Genomic DNA, 15,815 nt, shown 5'->3' with positions numbered 1-15,815 from the left:
GTTTTTTTTTTTTTTTTTTTTTTTTCTTTTTTTTTTTTTTTTTTTACACTAGCTTACACTAGTTATAGTCTCAAAACTATAATGATATCTTAAACTTTATTTTCACCACCACATATAATACTATATGCTGGTGATAACTGACATAGATAGATTGATACACAATATTTTACATATATAAGATGCATATCTAATCAAGCACAAAAAGGACTTCGACCAGGACCACCATAGTAAAAGAAACTTCCCCATGCTTGATCAGTGCGATACCTGATGTCATAACAACTTCCTTCCGTCTCAGATGTAGAAGCACCTACAGGTTGCTTCGTAGTATTGTTTTCATCAAGTACTAAAATATTCCTAAAATAACTAGCCTTTCTAAATCCATTTATTGCAAACGACCCACTTCCCATTTGTGTTGACGTGTGTTGGTTGTTCTCCTTTACGTTTACTATTTCGCCTCCCCAATGAACTTGGCTCGCAGCATCTCCTAAGCGATTGAACAATGAAGAAGGCCAATATCCAACAATTAAATGAGTACCAAATTTCAACCACCAATTTCCTGAACTACGATCCTATAACAATAGAACATATTTAGTTTCAGTTTCTATATATAAAAGAGTATTTCTTGAAATTATATGATGAAAAAGAGCCCTTATTTTTACCTTCCATATACTTGTGAAAATTTCGTATTGTAGACCATCACGGATAGAAACTTCAGGAACGGCCGCGCCTAGAGCAAATGCTTGGTTGACAACAACAAAGCCGGAGCAAAGATTGTTATAGCAACCATGTTGTGTATATGAATCATTCTGTTTTCACGTAATCAAACAACACACATAACAAAAAATAGTTAGGAGATTTTTTGTCAACAAAAAAAACAAAGAAAATTTAACAATACTTTGGAAGTTAACTCACAGTCCAGTAGACAAAGTATCGAGGGTTAGTATCATTATAAAGTACAGTGCACACCTAATCAATAACAAAACAATGAATAAAATATAAGAAAATTAGAATATATTTATATATAAACATGCAAATATTGCAAGAAAGACTAAAACCTGCCAACCAGCTTCAATGGTTTCAAGTTGAGTACTATGGTCCTGTTTGTTTGTCCATTTGGATGAACCATCTCAATGAAGATGAAAATTGTTGTTTGTTTTTCATGTTTTAATAGATCATTCGAATGATTCAGTTGAATGCTTTTTTCTAAATTCATCCAAAAAATAAAAAAAATCTGACTGAGTTTGATTTGTTCATTCTGCTGAAGCTGATTCAGCCAAAATTATAACAAAAATAATACCCTAATCTAATATATGGAATTACACCCAAAATCACATCTCTTCTTCACCCTCTCCTCGACACAAAACACTCAAAATTGAGATTCATAGCCGTCAATGATGCTGATTCTTCGCCGGTGATCTCGCCGTCGCCGATTCTTCACAAATCGCCGTCGCCGATTCTTCGCCAGTGTAGCAGGTTTGTGTTTCTCTCTCTCTCTCTCTCTCTCTCTCTCTCTCTCTCTCTCTCTCTCTCTCTCTCTCTCTCTCTCTCTCTCTCTCTCTCTCTCTCTCTCTCTCTCTCTCTCTCTCTCTCTCTCTCTCTCTCTCTCTCTCTCTCTCTCTCTCTCTCTCTCTCTCTCTCTCTCTCTCTCTCTCTCGCTTCCTCTCTCTCGCTCCATGTCTCTCACGTTGTTTCTCTTTGTATCCTTGTTGCAATCACTTGTTCTTGGGTTTGATCCACCATGGTTACATTGTTTAATTGTGGGTTTGCTTTACTTTGCTTTGTGTTGCTTTTGATTCTTCGATTAGCTTTAGTTTACGGCTTGTGTTCCTTATATTGCTTTGTGTTGCTTTGCTTGCTTTGTGTTGCTTTTGAGTCTTCGATTTGCTCTTAAGAGGCTTTGTTGTCTCTACATTAGGAGCAACATAACCATTTGGTGCTGCCACTTTAGCATCTGCACTTTAGCCCTCTTTAGATTGACCATCCATAGTTACAAACCTCAGCTGCCTCCTTGACGTGTTCAATTGCATCCAAAGTGGAATTGTTTTTGTGTTTATAGCTTATAACTGCTTATTTATAAGGGAGAATTTCATCTTATAAAAGATTTTTTCTCTTCAGTCCTTGTTTCAGCAAGTTTTGTCTCCAAGTAAGAAAGCTTTGGTTTCTCGAGTACGTCCTCTGTAAATATATTGCTTTCGATATTAAATAGTATTAATTAGTGGTTGCATTTGGCTTTCTGTAGTAGTAGCATGAGTTCGTCTAAGGTTTGAGTTCAAATACTGTAGAAATAGTCAAGAATAATATCTCATGATTGTTCAATATCAAATAGTTTTTCTTTGCTTTGCTTTGTTATCTCTGATCTTTGTACACGTTTTATTTGCTTTGCTTTGTTATCATAAGTTGTGTATTGTTTGCTTTGTTATCTCTGATCTTTGTTTTATTTGTTTGGTATCTTTGATCTTGTTCAAACACAACTACAAAACGTTTGTTTTCATTGTGTGCTACAGATGACAACTATCAATGGTACCGATGTGAGTATATTCTCCTCTAAACTTAGATTTACTGTAATATTTTCTGTAATTTAGACTGATTTTGTACAAAAACACATGATCAACTAAGAATCTTGCGTGGAATGATGAGCAAACTCGTTTCTACCTTGAACTAAGAATTGAGGAGAAGCTTAAAGGAAATATTAGGAATCAGAATGTCAATGATGCTGGGAGACAGACTATTATAGATAGATTTTATGAGGTTTATGGGGAAAGACATACATGGAGAAAATTTGGGATCAAGTTTACTACTTGTAAGAAGCAGTATGAAGGTTTTAAGAAGCTGACTCACAACAGAACCGGTCTTGGTTACTATCCAAATGGGAGCATAAGAATGTCTGATGATGGGCATGTTCCATATGTGCCTACTGGTGACAGAGTAATGGAGAATATACGAGATTCCATCACTACAGAGATGGCCAAAGGAACAAGACTCCCATATTAACAGGTTCCATCTCTCTGTCTTATGCTATTGACTGTCTCTGTCTTATGCTATTGTCTGTTTCTGTCTTGGTTTTAAATTTTGTGACTAATAGTGACAGCTGAATGGTCACGTCACTACATAAGTTGGTTGATTACACACGTTTTAAATTTTGTGACTAGTAGTGACAGCTGACAAGTAATTCGTTGAACATAGTGTTCATTAGTTTGGATTAGACTTGATTCAATTGAATAGCTTGACATAATGACAGCTGAATGGACTATGTTTCTGGTTTTAGCTCATTGTTGAATAGTCTCTCTCTCAATCTAGTTGTTGTATTCTTGAGCAGCTGCAATTCTAGTGTCTCTTGATGTTGTTTGCTTTAGTGTTGTGGTTTGGTAATATGCATAAGACCATACTTTGGTTTCTGATTCTAGTTTGTGTCATGATTGAATCACTTTTGAGAATGTGTCATGGTTGAATCGTTAGGTAAGTACTAGCCAATATGCATGTTTGCTCTTATTGGAGAATTGGTGATGATTCAGGTTATTGCTCTTCTTTACAGGTTTAGTAATCTGAAATTGAAGTTTGAAATGGGAAATGATCAACGACGACAAGATTTGAAGCACAAAACCAAACTCTCTTTTTCAAACTTTACTTTGATTAATATAAGAATGTAGCAATTGACTTGTTACTTAACAGAGGGTATTTTAGTCATTTATATATATATGAGAAAGTGAATGATTCATCCAAATGATCAAACAAACAAAGCTCCATCTAAATGATGCATTTAGATGAATTAGCAGATGATCAAACAAACATCATTAAGATGAATCATTCAAATGGGTTATTTGGATGGATCATTTGGATGCAAATTCCAAATGATCAAACAAACAGGGCCTATAACTTCCAGCCGACATCCATATTTGTGATAAGCTAAATTCATTTCTATGTTGTACAAAAGGCTTCCACACATTTATAAGCGTTTGGGTTCCATAAAATTTAGCTCGAGGAGAATTTTCTCCCACTTTAAGTATGGCATACTGTATATTAAGTATGTAAATATGTAAGAAACTATAAAAACATATATACTCATAAAAGGAAAAATGATGAATGATATATGCACCTCATGTGTACCGTCGTTATTAGTTGGATTCGTTGGTTTATGTTGATGGATATTGTTGGGATCTTTTTTCCCAAACCTTTCAATTGATTTTGCTCGTAAAATATCTTCTTTTCTCGTTCTTCTGATGGGAATACTATTTTTTGGACATTTTCCATTGATTGTCCAAAGTTGAGGAACCATTTTATGTTTTTCGTTATCTGAATCTTTATTGCTCCATCCTTCTGGGTAAGAAGTTGGTCTCATCTACAACACAAAATTGTTAGAATTAAAGTAATAGATTAGATAAAAATGACAAAGTCAAATGTATATAGTTAAAACATTTTCAACGGATTCATTAATTTTTGTGTTAGTATCAGTTTTTGAATGTTGTAATTTTTGAATAAAATATGAATAAACCATAAACAAAATGCATATAACATTGTACACTAAAACAATACTGATAAAACAAAAAGTATGAACCTGAATGGTGTGGTTTTTGAATAAAGGATGATCATAAATGGGATGATTTTTCATATGAACACAATCTATGATATCTCCATCTGGACTCTATTTAAGAATTACAAAACATACACAACTAAAGAGGTAAGAGCAATCGAAAATTAAAAACAAGTGTTGTTAACTGTATTCTTTTGTGTAAATCCACAAATTAAATAAACCTTGATGGATTTAAGGAAAGGTTTGTTGAGTTTCTTCAAGAGTCGATTTATTTCAGCATCACGAGAATCAGAAGACTCGCTTCCTATGACTATCATAGCTTCTATGACTAGAATGTATAGCACAATTAAATTGGCCATTATTCGACCGATCATAATAAGATTATCCAAAATGTTTTGATATTTTCTAAATCGTTTCTAGTTGGTTTATAGATGATTAAGTTAAATACTTTAATAAATATATATATATATATATATATATATATATATATATATATATTAAAGAAAAGTCATGCACAAGAAATTGAACAAATCTATGAACTATAATTAGATACTTTTAAATACTTTAATAAGAAAATAAAAATAAATTATTAATTTAAAGCAAATGATATCCGTTTAAAGTGTATATTATTCATTGATATAGATTTTTTTTTTTCATTTCACTTATACCAATGAAATAAGTGTAATAATTTTCCCAAAAAGTAGAAAAAGTAATCAAGAATTATAATACATGTAATAATTTGGATTTTGAACAGTAAAGATATAGTAATTAATATGGTAAAGAAATCACATTTTTACGAAATAAAGAAAATTTCATCAATTGTTTGGCATATCTTTATTAATTAACTCAAACAGAATTTCGTGACAATATGCGTTGTAAAATCCAAATACAAGAAAAGGTCAGCGGTAGTCGTTTTTGTAAAATTAAAATTTTAAGTTGATGTGTACCCGAGTTTTAAAACCCTAAATAACTACACTACTTGTTCATCTTTTTTCACTCAAACCGATTTTCATCACTCGAACATAGGGTTTGTCGAAAGAAAGAAGAAGAGAACCGAGTTATGATACAACCAAGTCATTGCCTCCTCCTGTATTCCACCAAAAACAAAAGATTAGGTACGAAATTCAAAAATATGAGTAGGAGTCAGGAGGTATGCTTTAGCACGGTCATATACTCAGGAGACTGAACATAGTTAAACTGTGGGTTTGGGGGGAGGGGGGTTATGAATTAGCCAATTTTTCTAGTATACTATACTGAACCATTCTTGTTATTTCCCGTTCTACTTTATAGTCTAAACACACCAATTACATCACATGTGATTAGCTTGGTCTTCATTTGATAAGTGCAGAAGCGAAGAAGAAAGGAGAAAGCCCATAAGGACTCTCTGGCCCAATCCAAAGTACAATTGTCCAAAACTAAGTCATTTGAATTCAGTTGCAATAAGAGTGGAGTCTTCCACGACTCCAATTTCCATTATTCCCAACTTTGTAGGAGTTGTACTCCACGTTTGTTTCAGTTGTAATTCCAGTTGCAAGGAGGTGTACTCCAAGTATTTATATCATGAAAAACCAAAGAGGTAGTCATTACTACCCAAAATCAATTGTTTTAAGTTCTAAACTTCTCTAGCTTTGAAGAGGGACCATTAGCATTTTACAAGGATGGTTATCGAAGACTAATGATCTAACATAGAGAAGGAGAAACCAACAGAGGATATATATCAAACATACATCACATGTGATTAGCTTGGTCTACATTATACAAGGATGGTTATCGAAGACTAATGATCTAACATAGAGAAGGAGAAACCAAAAGAGATACATATGTATCAAACATGGCTCATTCAAGTCATGTAAAATCACACTAAAGAGCATAAGTCAAGTAATAAAAACGTAAACAACCTATACATTGAGTAAGAGAGAAGAGACACCAAGTCATAAGGCTTAAACGGATGGTATATTTGAGAAAGAGAAACCTTTGTATCCTTTGTAAGCGTAATATGCAATCCGTGTATAGTAAAACCCCGGGATAAACAGTAGACATCCCAGTACAATGAAGAAAATCCCTGTTTCACCACCAACAATCAAACAAGCAATGAGTGAGTTCTCAGTAATCATTAGTTTGATTTCGACTAAAATCTGACGACAAGCACCACTGAAGCTAACTAACCACTGGGGAATTATCAGAGAGAGCAAACCAAATCTCTCATGCCTCTGGAGATTTGTTTGAGAAAGAGTGTTCAACATGATTCACTTAACATCTCCTAATCGATCCCAAGAAAGCTTACAAACAAAGACCTAGACCAAGTCCAACACTAGGCAGTTTACTCAAATCCTCAAGATATTCCCTAAATCTCCCAAACTAGGTTTCTTCAGGAAACTAACAAGTCTAAACATTAATCATAGACCTACCAATAAGAAATCACCCAGATTGTCACTAATTTTCCTCAATCTAAGCTAATCACGAAGACACAAGGGCAAAATTAGTAACAATTTTGATTAATAAGGAATCGTAATTCGTACCGTGACCTCGATCACCACCAACACGGTTATACGCCATGAAGAAACCTAAAACAATTCCTAGGGTTCCGAATACGAGTAGACCCACCGCGAGTGAGATCTCCTTCACCGGTGGTCGATTACTGACGGTGTACGAAGTCCCAATCATTAGGTCTTCGTCCGATATCGAGAACGCATGGTCGACGTATGCCATCGAATAGCCTCCGAAATTAAGTTCACCGGAAAAAGATTTGAATCACAACGACGTCTGTCACCTGAGAAAAGCTGAAGATCGAAAGTTCGAAAGCTCGACGACGGGATCAAACTCTTTTGCTTCCTTTAACGAGGAAGCAAGATGACGGGAGATAGATACTTTCGTTAAAGCAACCAAATCTTGCCGGATTTTCAATCTAAGATAGAACTACGTGTCGTTTGTTATACATTAAAACGGCAGAACGTCCAAACTAAGAAATTTTGTGAGAAAATTACGAAGATAGTCTCAAATTTCTAACAAAATTACGAAAATAGTCTGAATTTTCTAATTTAATACAAGTTAGAACTAAAGTGGTCTCTTTTGCATCTTTGATAACTTCTGGGGATAAAATCGAAAGAAGGAAATTGATAGACGTTTGTTTATTCGTGTAATGGATAGCTTTATCCTAGTTTCCAAACAAAGCCAATTCTGAAACTCTTCCTGATTCCGTCGATAGGGTGAGAGAGGAAGAGATCCAAGGAGGATTCGATAAAATGGCTCCAAGATCCGATTCGCAAACCGGCTCCAGTGTATCAGACGGTTCAGATCAATCCTCAATGGATCCAATATTCCACCTTCTCCGAATCGTCCCATTCTCATTTCTCCGACCACCGCGCCTCCGTCTGAAGATTCCATCGTTCACGCTTCCTTCTCCGATGACTGTATACGCTCTAATTCTCCTTACCTACTTTTTAGTAGTCTCCGGTTTCGTCTACGACGTAATTGTCGAGCCTCCGGGTATCGGATCAACTCAGGATCCGACTACTGGAACTATTCGACCCGTTGTGTTTATGTCGGGTCGGGTTAACGGGCAATATATCATTGAAGGTCTCTCTTCTGGATTCATGTTCGTTCTCGGTGGAATTGGGATTGTTATGCTTGATTTAGCGCTTGATAAGAACAAAGCCAAGAGTGTTAAAGCTTCTTATGCTGTTGCTGGTGTCTCCTCCATTGTGATCGCTTATGTCATGAGTATGCTCTTTATCCGTATTAAGATTCCTGGTTATCTTTATTAGCTTTTAGATTATGTGTAATGGGAACTTGACTTATAAGAGTAGTGATCACTTGAAAAGTTGTGTCTTTTTTAGTGTTCGAACTCAGTTCCGTAGTCACCAATTTGAAGCATGTCTCTTTGGATTTGAATTAAAGTCCTAGTAATTATTGTTCAATTGAGTTCTCTTTGCCTCATTGTGCAAATTCTATAGTCAGAAGTCAAGAAAAGTTGAGATCTTTAAGTGGATTCGTGTGCCGGACTTCAATCTTCAGACAGACTTAACTTGTAGTAGAGGAACTAGGAGTTTGTAAAGTGAAAATATTCTCCTTTGGCTATGAATTGAGTTTTGATACTTAGTTATATGACGTACATTGTTTTGAATTTTGATCATCAAACTATATGTGAAATTGAAGAGAGGAATAAAGATTGTTGATTCCTCTCAGCAATTGTCAGAGTATGTAACTGAGTGAGTTCTAGACGGTTAAAGAATGTGAGGCCTTGTATGTTAGGTTTTAAGTATTGCTTTCTTTGTCTGTATAAATCTTAAGTCTTTTGCTTATAGCTAAAGGATCAGGCAGAGAAGGGGGTAGGTTTTCTGAAAGAACAAACTTTATTCGTGAACAAAATTTGGTGTGTATAGAAATAGTCAAATAGGGACCTGGTGCAAGCATAGATATGAAAAAAACAAGAATTCTAGAATCTGATGAACATATTGAAATACTCTTTACACATTTTTTGATGCTACTATTAAAATGATAGACAAAATTGGATTGTTTTGGCCTTGATGCTACAGAGGTGTACATGGCTTATAGGAATGTGAAAACTCTTGGCTGTTGTCTGTTTTATCTGCTGAAATAGGTTCTTGGAGAAAAGAGACGACGTGGAGAGAACATTCCAGAATACCTAGGCGAAGCAAGACTGTCGATGGAGCGGTACTCAGGCATGATGAACCCTTCTCTCTCCTCTCTATTCCAGCTTCTTGATCCGCCATTGAACGTCCCATACTTCACCAATTTACCGAATCCCCATGACTTCTTTTTGCTGGGACTCCTTGGTGAGCCACCATTCATCTTCTGTGTCAGATACTCTCTCACCACCTGCAAATTCTGCTCCATCACCTCTATGGGTGGCGACACAAGCGGGTTTCCTTCAACACTCAGCTTCCTTAACCGTCTCATGCAGCCAATGGACTCTGGCAAGACAGTGATCTTGTTGTAGCTAACATCGAGCTCAATGAGGTTCATTAAAAGGCCAATGGAAGATGGAAGAGCGGAAAGATACTGGAAATTCTGGCTGACATTGAGGATCTCGAGGTTGATGAGATTCTCGAGATCATCCGGTAGAATCATGAGGCAGTTGAGACGGGCGTCAAGGACACGGAGAGATGTGAGGTGAGTAATGGAGATTGGAAGACTAATTAGCTTGTTGGAGTTGATAGAGAGCTTCCTTAGATTGGTGAGTTCAAAACCAATGGAGTCTGGTAATCTGATTAGTTTGTTGAAGTTTGCATTTAGTTCTTCCAATGACCTGAAAAAAAAAAAAAGAGAACAAAAATGGGAATTATGCTTTGTTGGGAGTGTTGTCTTGTGAGAGCTTTGTGGAAGTTATGGGGTGAAACCTGCAATGTTGGATAGATTTGGGAAAGGATACAAGAAAGTTGCCGGAGACATTGAGAGTCTTGAGCTTAGAGAGACAACCAATGGAGTTTGGAAGAGCTTTGATCTGATTTGAGTGAACATCTAATGCTATCAAGTTGAGTAGTCTCGCTGTTAGTGATTCTGGTATGGTCTGTGTCACATCCAAAATAGCATCAAAATTTGTTGGAAAAATTATAACAAATTTGACTAGGGATTGACATTTGGATCGGACGACAAAGATTGAGACTGAACCAAAAGTAAACAGAATATCCTATCAAAATTAATTAGTCAATATGTTCCCAATTAATAGTATTATCCAAAACGACAAATTAGCACTAGAATATGAACGTACATGCTTATGATATGGTATTGAATCATGCAAGAGAAATGTCTCATGTGTATATGTGTGTATTTAGATATGAACCTGAAGATGATTATTGGAGAGATCAAGCTTGCAAATCTGAGCTAAATTGAGTGAAGGATTAGGGAGAGACTCCAATGCCATCCCACTCAAATTCACAACCTCTAGCCTCTCTTCCTCATTATTATTGAATGATGGTGACTTTGGTGATGATGGAGACGATGGTGATGATGGAGATGATGGTGAGGATAATGGTGATCTCTTCCGTTGATGATTATTACGTTGATCCATCGTCATCATTTGTTCCTTTTGTATTTGCGGTTGCTGATGATATGCCTCCTCGCATATCATCTTTCACACTATCTATATATATATATATATATACGTGTGTGTATGATTTTATGTATATGTTGTTTGAAGAAGAAGAGAATGATCAGAGAAGAAAGAGAGTTTAAAAGCTTAATATGGTATAACAAATGTGTGTGTACGGAAATAGGAGATGCATGTACGGTGGAGAGTTTTAAAAGGAAGTAATCAATTTAAATTAATCCAAATATCCAAGCCATTAATAAAATTAGGTAATTAAAGAAGTATGGCATTTTATTAGTGGTCAAAGTTTCTTAACCACCTGATTATAAAAAAAGTCAAATACTAACGCAAATTACTCTTTTCTTTCTATCAGTGTTTAATGTTTTATTGGCATCTTTTGACCAAATCAAAAGGATTGTTCTCACTAGTTATTAAAAAAGAACTATCAAAAAGCATTGAACTGGAACTTGAGTAAAAAAATTACGAATATTCCTATTGATAATATAGTTGACACGTCAATCTCTTTAATCGGTAACTAATCATATGTACCCGTTACCAAATTTTGTTATTCTTACTCTGATTTTTGTAAAATAAAGTTCATGATCTCATTCATCTCTATTCACTTTCAAATCCCACCAAAACCGATAATGTTCGAGGTGAGTGAGATCAAGTTAGTATACGAATATATCAACTAACTATACGAATATATATTTTTAAAAATATATAGTATCAACTTAAATTGACGTAACTAAAAAGTAAAGCAACTTTGTTAGCTTTGTTCGTGGAGTTTTTCATAAGTGTGAATACACGAATTGAATGTTTTGCAATTTTTGACAGAGTTATTGGTTTTCATTCTTCAAAAAATAATTGTCATACCAATCAAGTTTGTAAAATTTGTTTCCTTGGAGTTTAAGAAAGAGTTTTGATATAATCTCCCGTTAAAAGATTTTAGATTTTTAGTTCTTCTATAATTTAAGGAATCTATTTTTTACTTTAACTACATTATTTTCTTCAAAACCAATTTTTTTTTAAAAAAAAACAAATATCTAATAACAAAATCTAAAACTAAAATCTAAATTTTGTTTAAAATAATTAAAAAAAATAAAAACCAAATCCAAAAACTGAACTGGAAAAGAACATCCATTCATGGCCAAAAATTTCACAAGCTCCATTTTAAGTACCACCCCATTGGCAAAATAGTATCAAAATTGCTTCCCTAAATGATTAACCCTAATTAAGCTTAATAAACGTCAAATTCATTTGAGTTACTCCATTATAAATACTACAAAGAAGCTAAAACAAATTCTTTTGGTGGAAAATATTAAAACCGGTTTGAGTTAAACGTTAGCAGTCCGGTTGTTTTCTAAACGGATACCAACTTTCACACGTAGATTCAAAACGATTTGTTTAGATGAAAGTTGAATGAAACTCATTTTAACGATCGTTCAAAAGGTCATTTTCGAAATACATCACTCGTTTGAGAGCATCCTTATCAATAGATTGTTAACAATATCAAAATATTATATTAAACAAAATAAGAATTAAAAAATTAAAAAGTGTGCTTAAGAGATGGAAAATGGCTCTTAGTTAAGAGTTTTCTTCTTTATTTTTTACTTTTGTAAGAATCTTTTTAATATTTAAACATTATTTTGTATATCAAAATTGTTTAGAATTGTATGTAAGAGTCCATTGATAAGGATGGTCTGAGGGGCTTTCTTGTAACATTTTCTCTTCGTTTGACTCATCCCTCCACGTATCAGTCGAAGAAAACACCTTCACATCGAACACGACCACGTTATCATCTCTAACGTGCCACGTGTTCTCAAATCTCGTGTCGAGAAGTCTTTCAAGAAAATATTGCACCAGCTAGAGAAAAGAGAACGAGAGAGATATGGAGGCAACGAAAGAGAGAATGGAGAAAGACCAGAAAAAGAGAGTCGTCACCAACGAGGCGGGAAAAGCCGAAGACAACACGATAAGAACCATCATTCGTGAATCTATAGTGGAAGACAGAGGTTCCAACGACGATGATGGCAACAAAGACAACGACCATGGCGCTAGCAAGCCAGAGGACATTCTTGCTTTCTCAAGAACCGTACGAAAGATCGATTCGTCCCTCGAGTAGTAGTTAATGTCAGGTGTTCTGTTTTGTAGTCTTTAATCAAAATGTTCGATTTTCGCAATGCGTAATGATCTTTGTCTTTATCAATCGAATGGACGAAACAAAAAAACTGTTTGATATTGTTACACTATTTGTTTAACACAAATGCGGAAGAGCAATAAACATCTATGTTTACATATATATTTTTCCACCATATATATCACTTTTGCAAGAAAAAATTCCTCCATACGATTATCTACCAAAATGACACTGGTTTTCTTCATCAATCTACTACACACTTTGAACATTGTCGGATTCCGGGAATAAGAAGAAAAAAAAGAAAAAGGCCTTTTCTATTGGGCTTTATGCTTCCACGCTAGGCCCAGTTACTGTGCTTCATAATCATCACAAACGTCACTCTCAAGAAAACTCTAGAATTCTCTTGAGTAAGAAGATCAAGATTTATAACTCAGCTTCTGTTACTTTCTAAGAATAGAGAAGAAGAAGATGTCGATGATTCCGATCAGCAATCGCCGGAGACTATCTCCCGGCGATAGAATCTGGGAACCATTTGAACTCATGAACACCTTTCTTGATTTCCCATCACCAGCTCTCTTTCTTTCTCACCACTTTCCCTCACTTTCTCGAGAAATATTCCCACAAACTTCATCATCCACCGTCAATACGCAGCTCAATTGGACCGAGACTCCGACGGCTCACGTTTTCAAAGCGTATCTTCCGGGAGTGGATCAAGACGAAGTGATTGCGTTCGTAGATGAAGAAGGATATCTTCAGATCTGTACTGGCGACAACAAGTTCATGAGCAGATTTAAGCTTCCTAACAACGCCTTGACGGATCAGGTCACGGCGTGGATGGAGGACGAGTTTCTTGTCGTGTTCGTTGAGAAAGATGCTTCTTCGTCGCCGCCACAGCTGCCGGAGATTGAGGAGAATCGTAACGTGAGAGTTGTGGAAATCACCGGCGATGATGATTAATTAAGTGTTACATGTTGTCGAGATATATGTGAATTAAAGGGAAACTTAAAAGTTTAGTGTACTAAATGAACAAGTTAATCGCTTGTTTAGGTTGTGTTAAAAAAAAAAAAAAAATCGATTGAATGTTTAGTTTAATGAAAACAATATCTATATGATTTGGTTTACATAAATAATCCAATGTCATCTATGAAGACAGATATAACTCATACATAGCATGTCATTCTAGATATGTAAACACACAACATGTAACCTTCTCCTCTTATAAACCATATGAGTTTTCAAAGAGAGAAAAATCTTTCTACGCCTATATACTCAATGTATATTATCCATAACTCGTCTCTTACCCAAATTTGCTCGAACCCCAGTTTCTCGTAAACAAGACATAATTCCACTTTTATACAAGACATAATTACTGAACAAGATATTGAAAAAGTAAATTCTCGTAAGCATATTTATATCTATTGCCACTTTTCTTTTATATTTTGAAGGCCACGTAGTGTTGGAAGTCAAATGAAAATCCTTTGTTTTTTTGGTTTCAAATGAATTATCTTTATTGATCAAACACTTTATATATTCATTACTGAACAAGTAATATTAAAGGACTTTCAAAAAATAATCATCAATAGACTATAATCATGAGGAATTCTCAAATAAAACTAATTAAGTTTTAAGTTTTAGGTTTATATACTGTGTGAACTAAATGAAGAAATTAATCATGTAATTAGGTAAATTTAAGTTATGATCAGGTGTTATAGTCGTATGTAATATATAAAAGGCAGAATCCCAGATGAAAATCTCCATATTTAGACATTTTCCCAAAACCTTCAACTTGGTTTGTTCTAATATAAAATCTCCAAATTGGAAAAAAAAATCGAATTAAAACCTCCAGTTACATGTTTGCTAAAACTACAACTATTAAATTTCATCTACTTTTTTTTTCCTACTATACACAAACCACTTCACTATAGTCGATAACAGAATTATCGGAAACAGAAGTACGTATCAGGTCTGATGCCATAGTGTTTCATCCCCATAAGTGATTCCCAACCTTAATCAAAATAGCCATCAGAGCGATTCTGCTTATGAATAGTCTAAGTACAGCCAATGTCGGCTCAAGCATATGCTAGGCTCTGGGGCCAAAAAAAACTGGACCCTTATATATTGAAATAATTTTTTTACAAGAATAAACATAAAGAAAACATCATTTACAAAAAATAAAGCAACAATATCATTTTGCAAAAGAGATTTGACCCCATAAATCAATAAATATTTTGCAATTGTTGGTCTAAAGTAAATCAACATCTAATTTGGACACAACAAATTTATAAAGAGAAGAATTACGTTAGGCTTTAAAGAAATGCAAATATATATGAACCTCTTTTTAATATTATTTTTCTTCTTTTCTCTTATATTTACACAAATTTGTTTTTATTGAGTATGTTTTCAAAGAAAAAATAAATGTGTGTGCCCCCTTTTGGTTATGGGCCTCTGGTTCTTGCACTGCTCCCCCCTAAACCTATGCACCACTAAAATTTTATAAAGTATTTATCATTTGATCAAAAAAAAGAAAAGAAAGTATTTATCAACAATTAAAGTACTTGTAAAGATTATATAAAAAATTAATAGAACAGAAAAAGATCAATTAATTCACATAAATAAGAAAACTTAGACAATGGTGAACAGTCCAAAAAAAGTGGTCTTTGTTACTACAATTTCGATAATCAAAACAGAAAACTTAGACAATGCGACTGCGATAGAAGTTGCGGCAGCGTCGACGACGACAAAACGAACAACCTGCGGTAGTGTTTGCCGCAACCGCAAGCGACAAACAAACAAACAGACTAATCAATAACCAATTTTGAGTTGATATCGATTTACTTTCGGTTTAATCCTTAATTAATTTGAATATATGCAGATCGATTTCAATTTGAGTTCCGATTTAGCCAAGCACAAATTTGAGTTGGGTTCAATTTTAATTTAAAATATCGGCAATAGTGATAAGTTTTTTCTTTTTGTCCATCAGATTGTGTGTGATAAGTTTAAGAGAAAGGGATTATATAACGTATTTTAGTTTGATACCGGTTTAGTTTCGTTTTAATCCCAAAATAATATTCAGTCAATTTGATTTATTGGTTTAGCAA

At 34.5% G+C, this 15,815-nt stretch overlaps 8 protein-coding genes and 1 long non-coding RNA gene across 10 annotated transcripts; 5 read left to right on the top strand and 4 right to left on the bottom strand.

The window, feature by feature from the left end:
- Nucleotides 1-191: 191 nt before the first annotated feature.
- AT2G19360 (tRNA-splicing ligase, putative (DUF239)) lies at nucleotides 192-4,902 on the bottom strand (the record flags this gene model as incomplete). The annotated part of the gene is made up of 8 exons (NM_127493.2): nucleotides 192-569; nucleotides 660-806; nucleotides 913-966; nucleotides 1,056-1,126; nucleotides 3,863-4,010; nucleotides 4,094-4,336; nucleotides 4,553-4,639; nucleotides 4,750-4,902. 8 exons carry the CDS (start codon nucleotides 4,900-4,902, stop codon nucleotides 192-194), a joined length of 1,281 nt encoding a protein of 426 aa, NP_179526.2.
- Nucleotides 2,240-3,546, top strand: AT2G19365 (Myb/SANT-like DNA-binding domain protein; the record flags this gene model as incomplete). Its single annotated transcript, NM_001335632.1, has 4 exons — nucleotides 2,240-2,261; nucleotides 2,505-2,528; nucleotides 2,617-2,818; nucleotides 3,533-3,546. Exons 1-4 carry the CDS (start codon nucleotides 2,247-2,249, stop codon nucleotides 3,544-3,546), a joined length of 255 nt encoding a protein of 84 aa, NP_001323665.1. The 5' UTR covers nucleotides 2,240-2,246.
- Nucleotides 4,903-6,209: 1,307 nt separating the features above from the next.
- Nucleotides 6,210-7,411, bottom strand: AT2G19350 (transmembrane protein (DUF872)). Its single transcript, NM_127492.3, has 2 exons — nucleotides 7,048-7,411; nucleotides 6,210-6,590 (listed from the first exon to the last, which is right to left on the bottom strand). The coding sequence occupies exons 1-2, from the start codon at nucleotides 7,235-7,237 to the stop codon at nucleotides 6,469-6,471; spliced, it is 312 nt and encodes a 103-aa protein (NP_565449.1). The 5' UTR covers nucleotides 7,238-7,411; the 3' UTR covers nucleotides 6,210-6,468.
- A 199-nt stretch (nucleotides 7,412-7,610) lies between these two features.
- On the top strand, nucleotides 7,611-9,800 carry AT2G19340 (Oligosaccharyltransferase complex/magnesium transporter family protein). 2 transcript variants are annotated; one of them, NM_179655.2, is made up of 2 exons: nucleotides 7,611-8,248; nucleotides 9,129-9,800. In NM_179655.2, the coding sequence occupies exons 1-2, from the start codon at nucleotides 7,771-7,773 to the stop codon at nucleotides 9,251-9,253; spliced, it is 603 nt and encodes a 200-aa protein (NP_849986.1). In that variant the 5' UTR covers nucleotides 7,611-7,770; the 3' UTR covers nucleotides 9,254-9,800. The 2 variants fall into 2 exon arrangements, with proteins under 2 accessions (NP_849986.1, NP_849987.1); NM_179656.3 differs by lacking the exon at nucleotides 9,129-9,800 and having other exon boundaries at nucleotides 7,611-8,760.
- Nucleotides 7,676-8,535, bottom strand: AT2G07175. The gene has a single exon (NR_140194.1). It is a non-coding gene; the product is annotated as an other RNA (long non-coding RNA).
- On the bottom strand, nucleotides 9,113-10,705 carry PIRL6 (plant intracellular ras group-related LRR 6; the record flags this gene model as incomplete). Its single annotated transcript, NM_127490.2, has 3 exons — nucleotides 10,332-10,705; nucleotides 9,889-10,058; nucleotides 9,113-9,797 (listed from the first exon to the last, which is right to left on the bottom strand). The coding sequence occupies exons 1-3, from the start codon at nucleotides 10,617-10,619 to the stop codon at nucleotides 9,113-9,115; spliced, it is 1,143 nt and encodes a 380-aa protein (NP_179523.1). The 5' UTR covers nucleotides 10,620-10,705.
- Nucleotides 10,706-12,457: 1,752 nt separating this feature from the next.
- Nucleotides 12,458-12,875, top strand: AT2G19320 (uncharacterized protein). Its single transcript, NM_127489.2, has one exon. It carries the CDS (start codon nucleotides 12,469-12,471, stop codon nucleotides 12,700-12,702), a length of 234 nt encoding a protein of 77 aa, NP_179522.1. The 5' UTR covers nucleotides 12,458-12,468; the 3' UTR covers nucleotides 12,703-12,875.
- Nucleotides 12,876-12,890: 15 nt separating this feature from the next.
- On the top strand, nucleotides 12,891-13,998 carry AT2G19310 (HSP20-like chaperones superfamily protein). Its single transcript, NM_127488.3, has one exon. It carries the CDS (start codon nucleotides 13,186-13,188, stop codon nucleotides 13,672-13,674), a length of 489 nt encoding a protein of 162 aa, NP_179521.1. The 5' UTR covers nucleotides 12,891-13,185; the 3' UTR covers nucleotides 13,675-13,998.
- Nucleotides 13,999-15,346: 1,348 nt separating this feature from the next.
- Nucleotides 15,347-15,526, top strand: AT2G19300 (uncharacterized protein; the record flags this gene model as incomplete). The annotated part of the gene is made up of 1 exon (NM_127487.1): nucleotides 15,347-15,526. The coding sequence occupies one exon, from the start codon at nucleotides 15,347-15,349 to the stop codon at nucleotides 15,524-15,526; it is 180 nt and encodes a 59-aa protein (NP_179520.1).
- Nucleotides 15,527-15,815: the final 289 nt, after the last annotated feature.

Source organism: Arabidopsis thaliana, chromosome 2 (genome assembly GCF_000001735.4).
Source record: "Arabidopsis thaliana chromosome 2, partial sequence".
NCBI classification, from domain to species: Eukaryota; Viridiplantae; Streptophyta; class Magnoliopsida; order Brassicales; family Brassicaceae; genus Arabidopsis; species Arabidopsis thaliana.
This window is presented reverse-complemented; position numbering and strand designations above follow the sequence as displayed.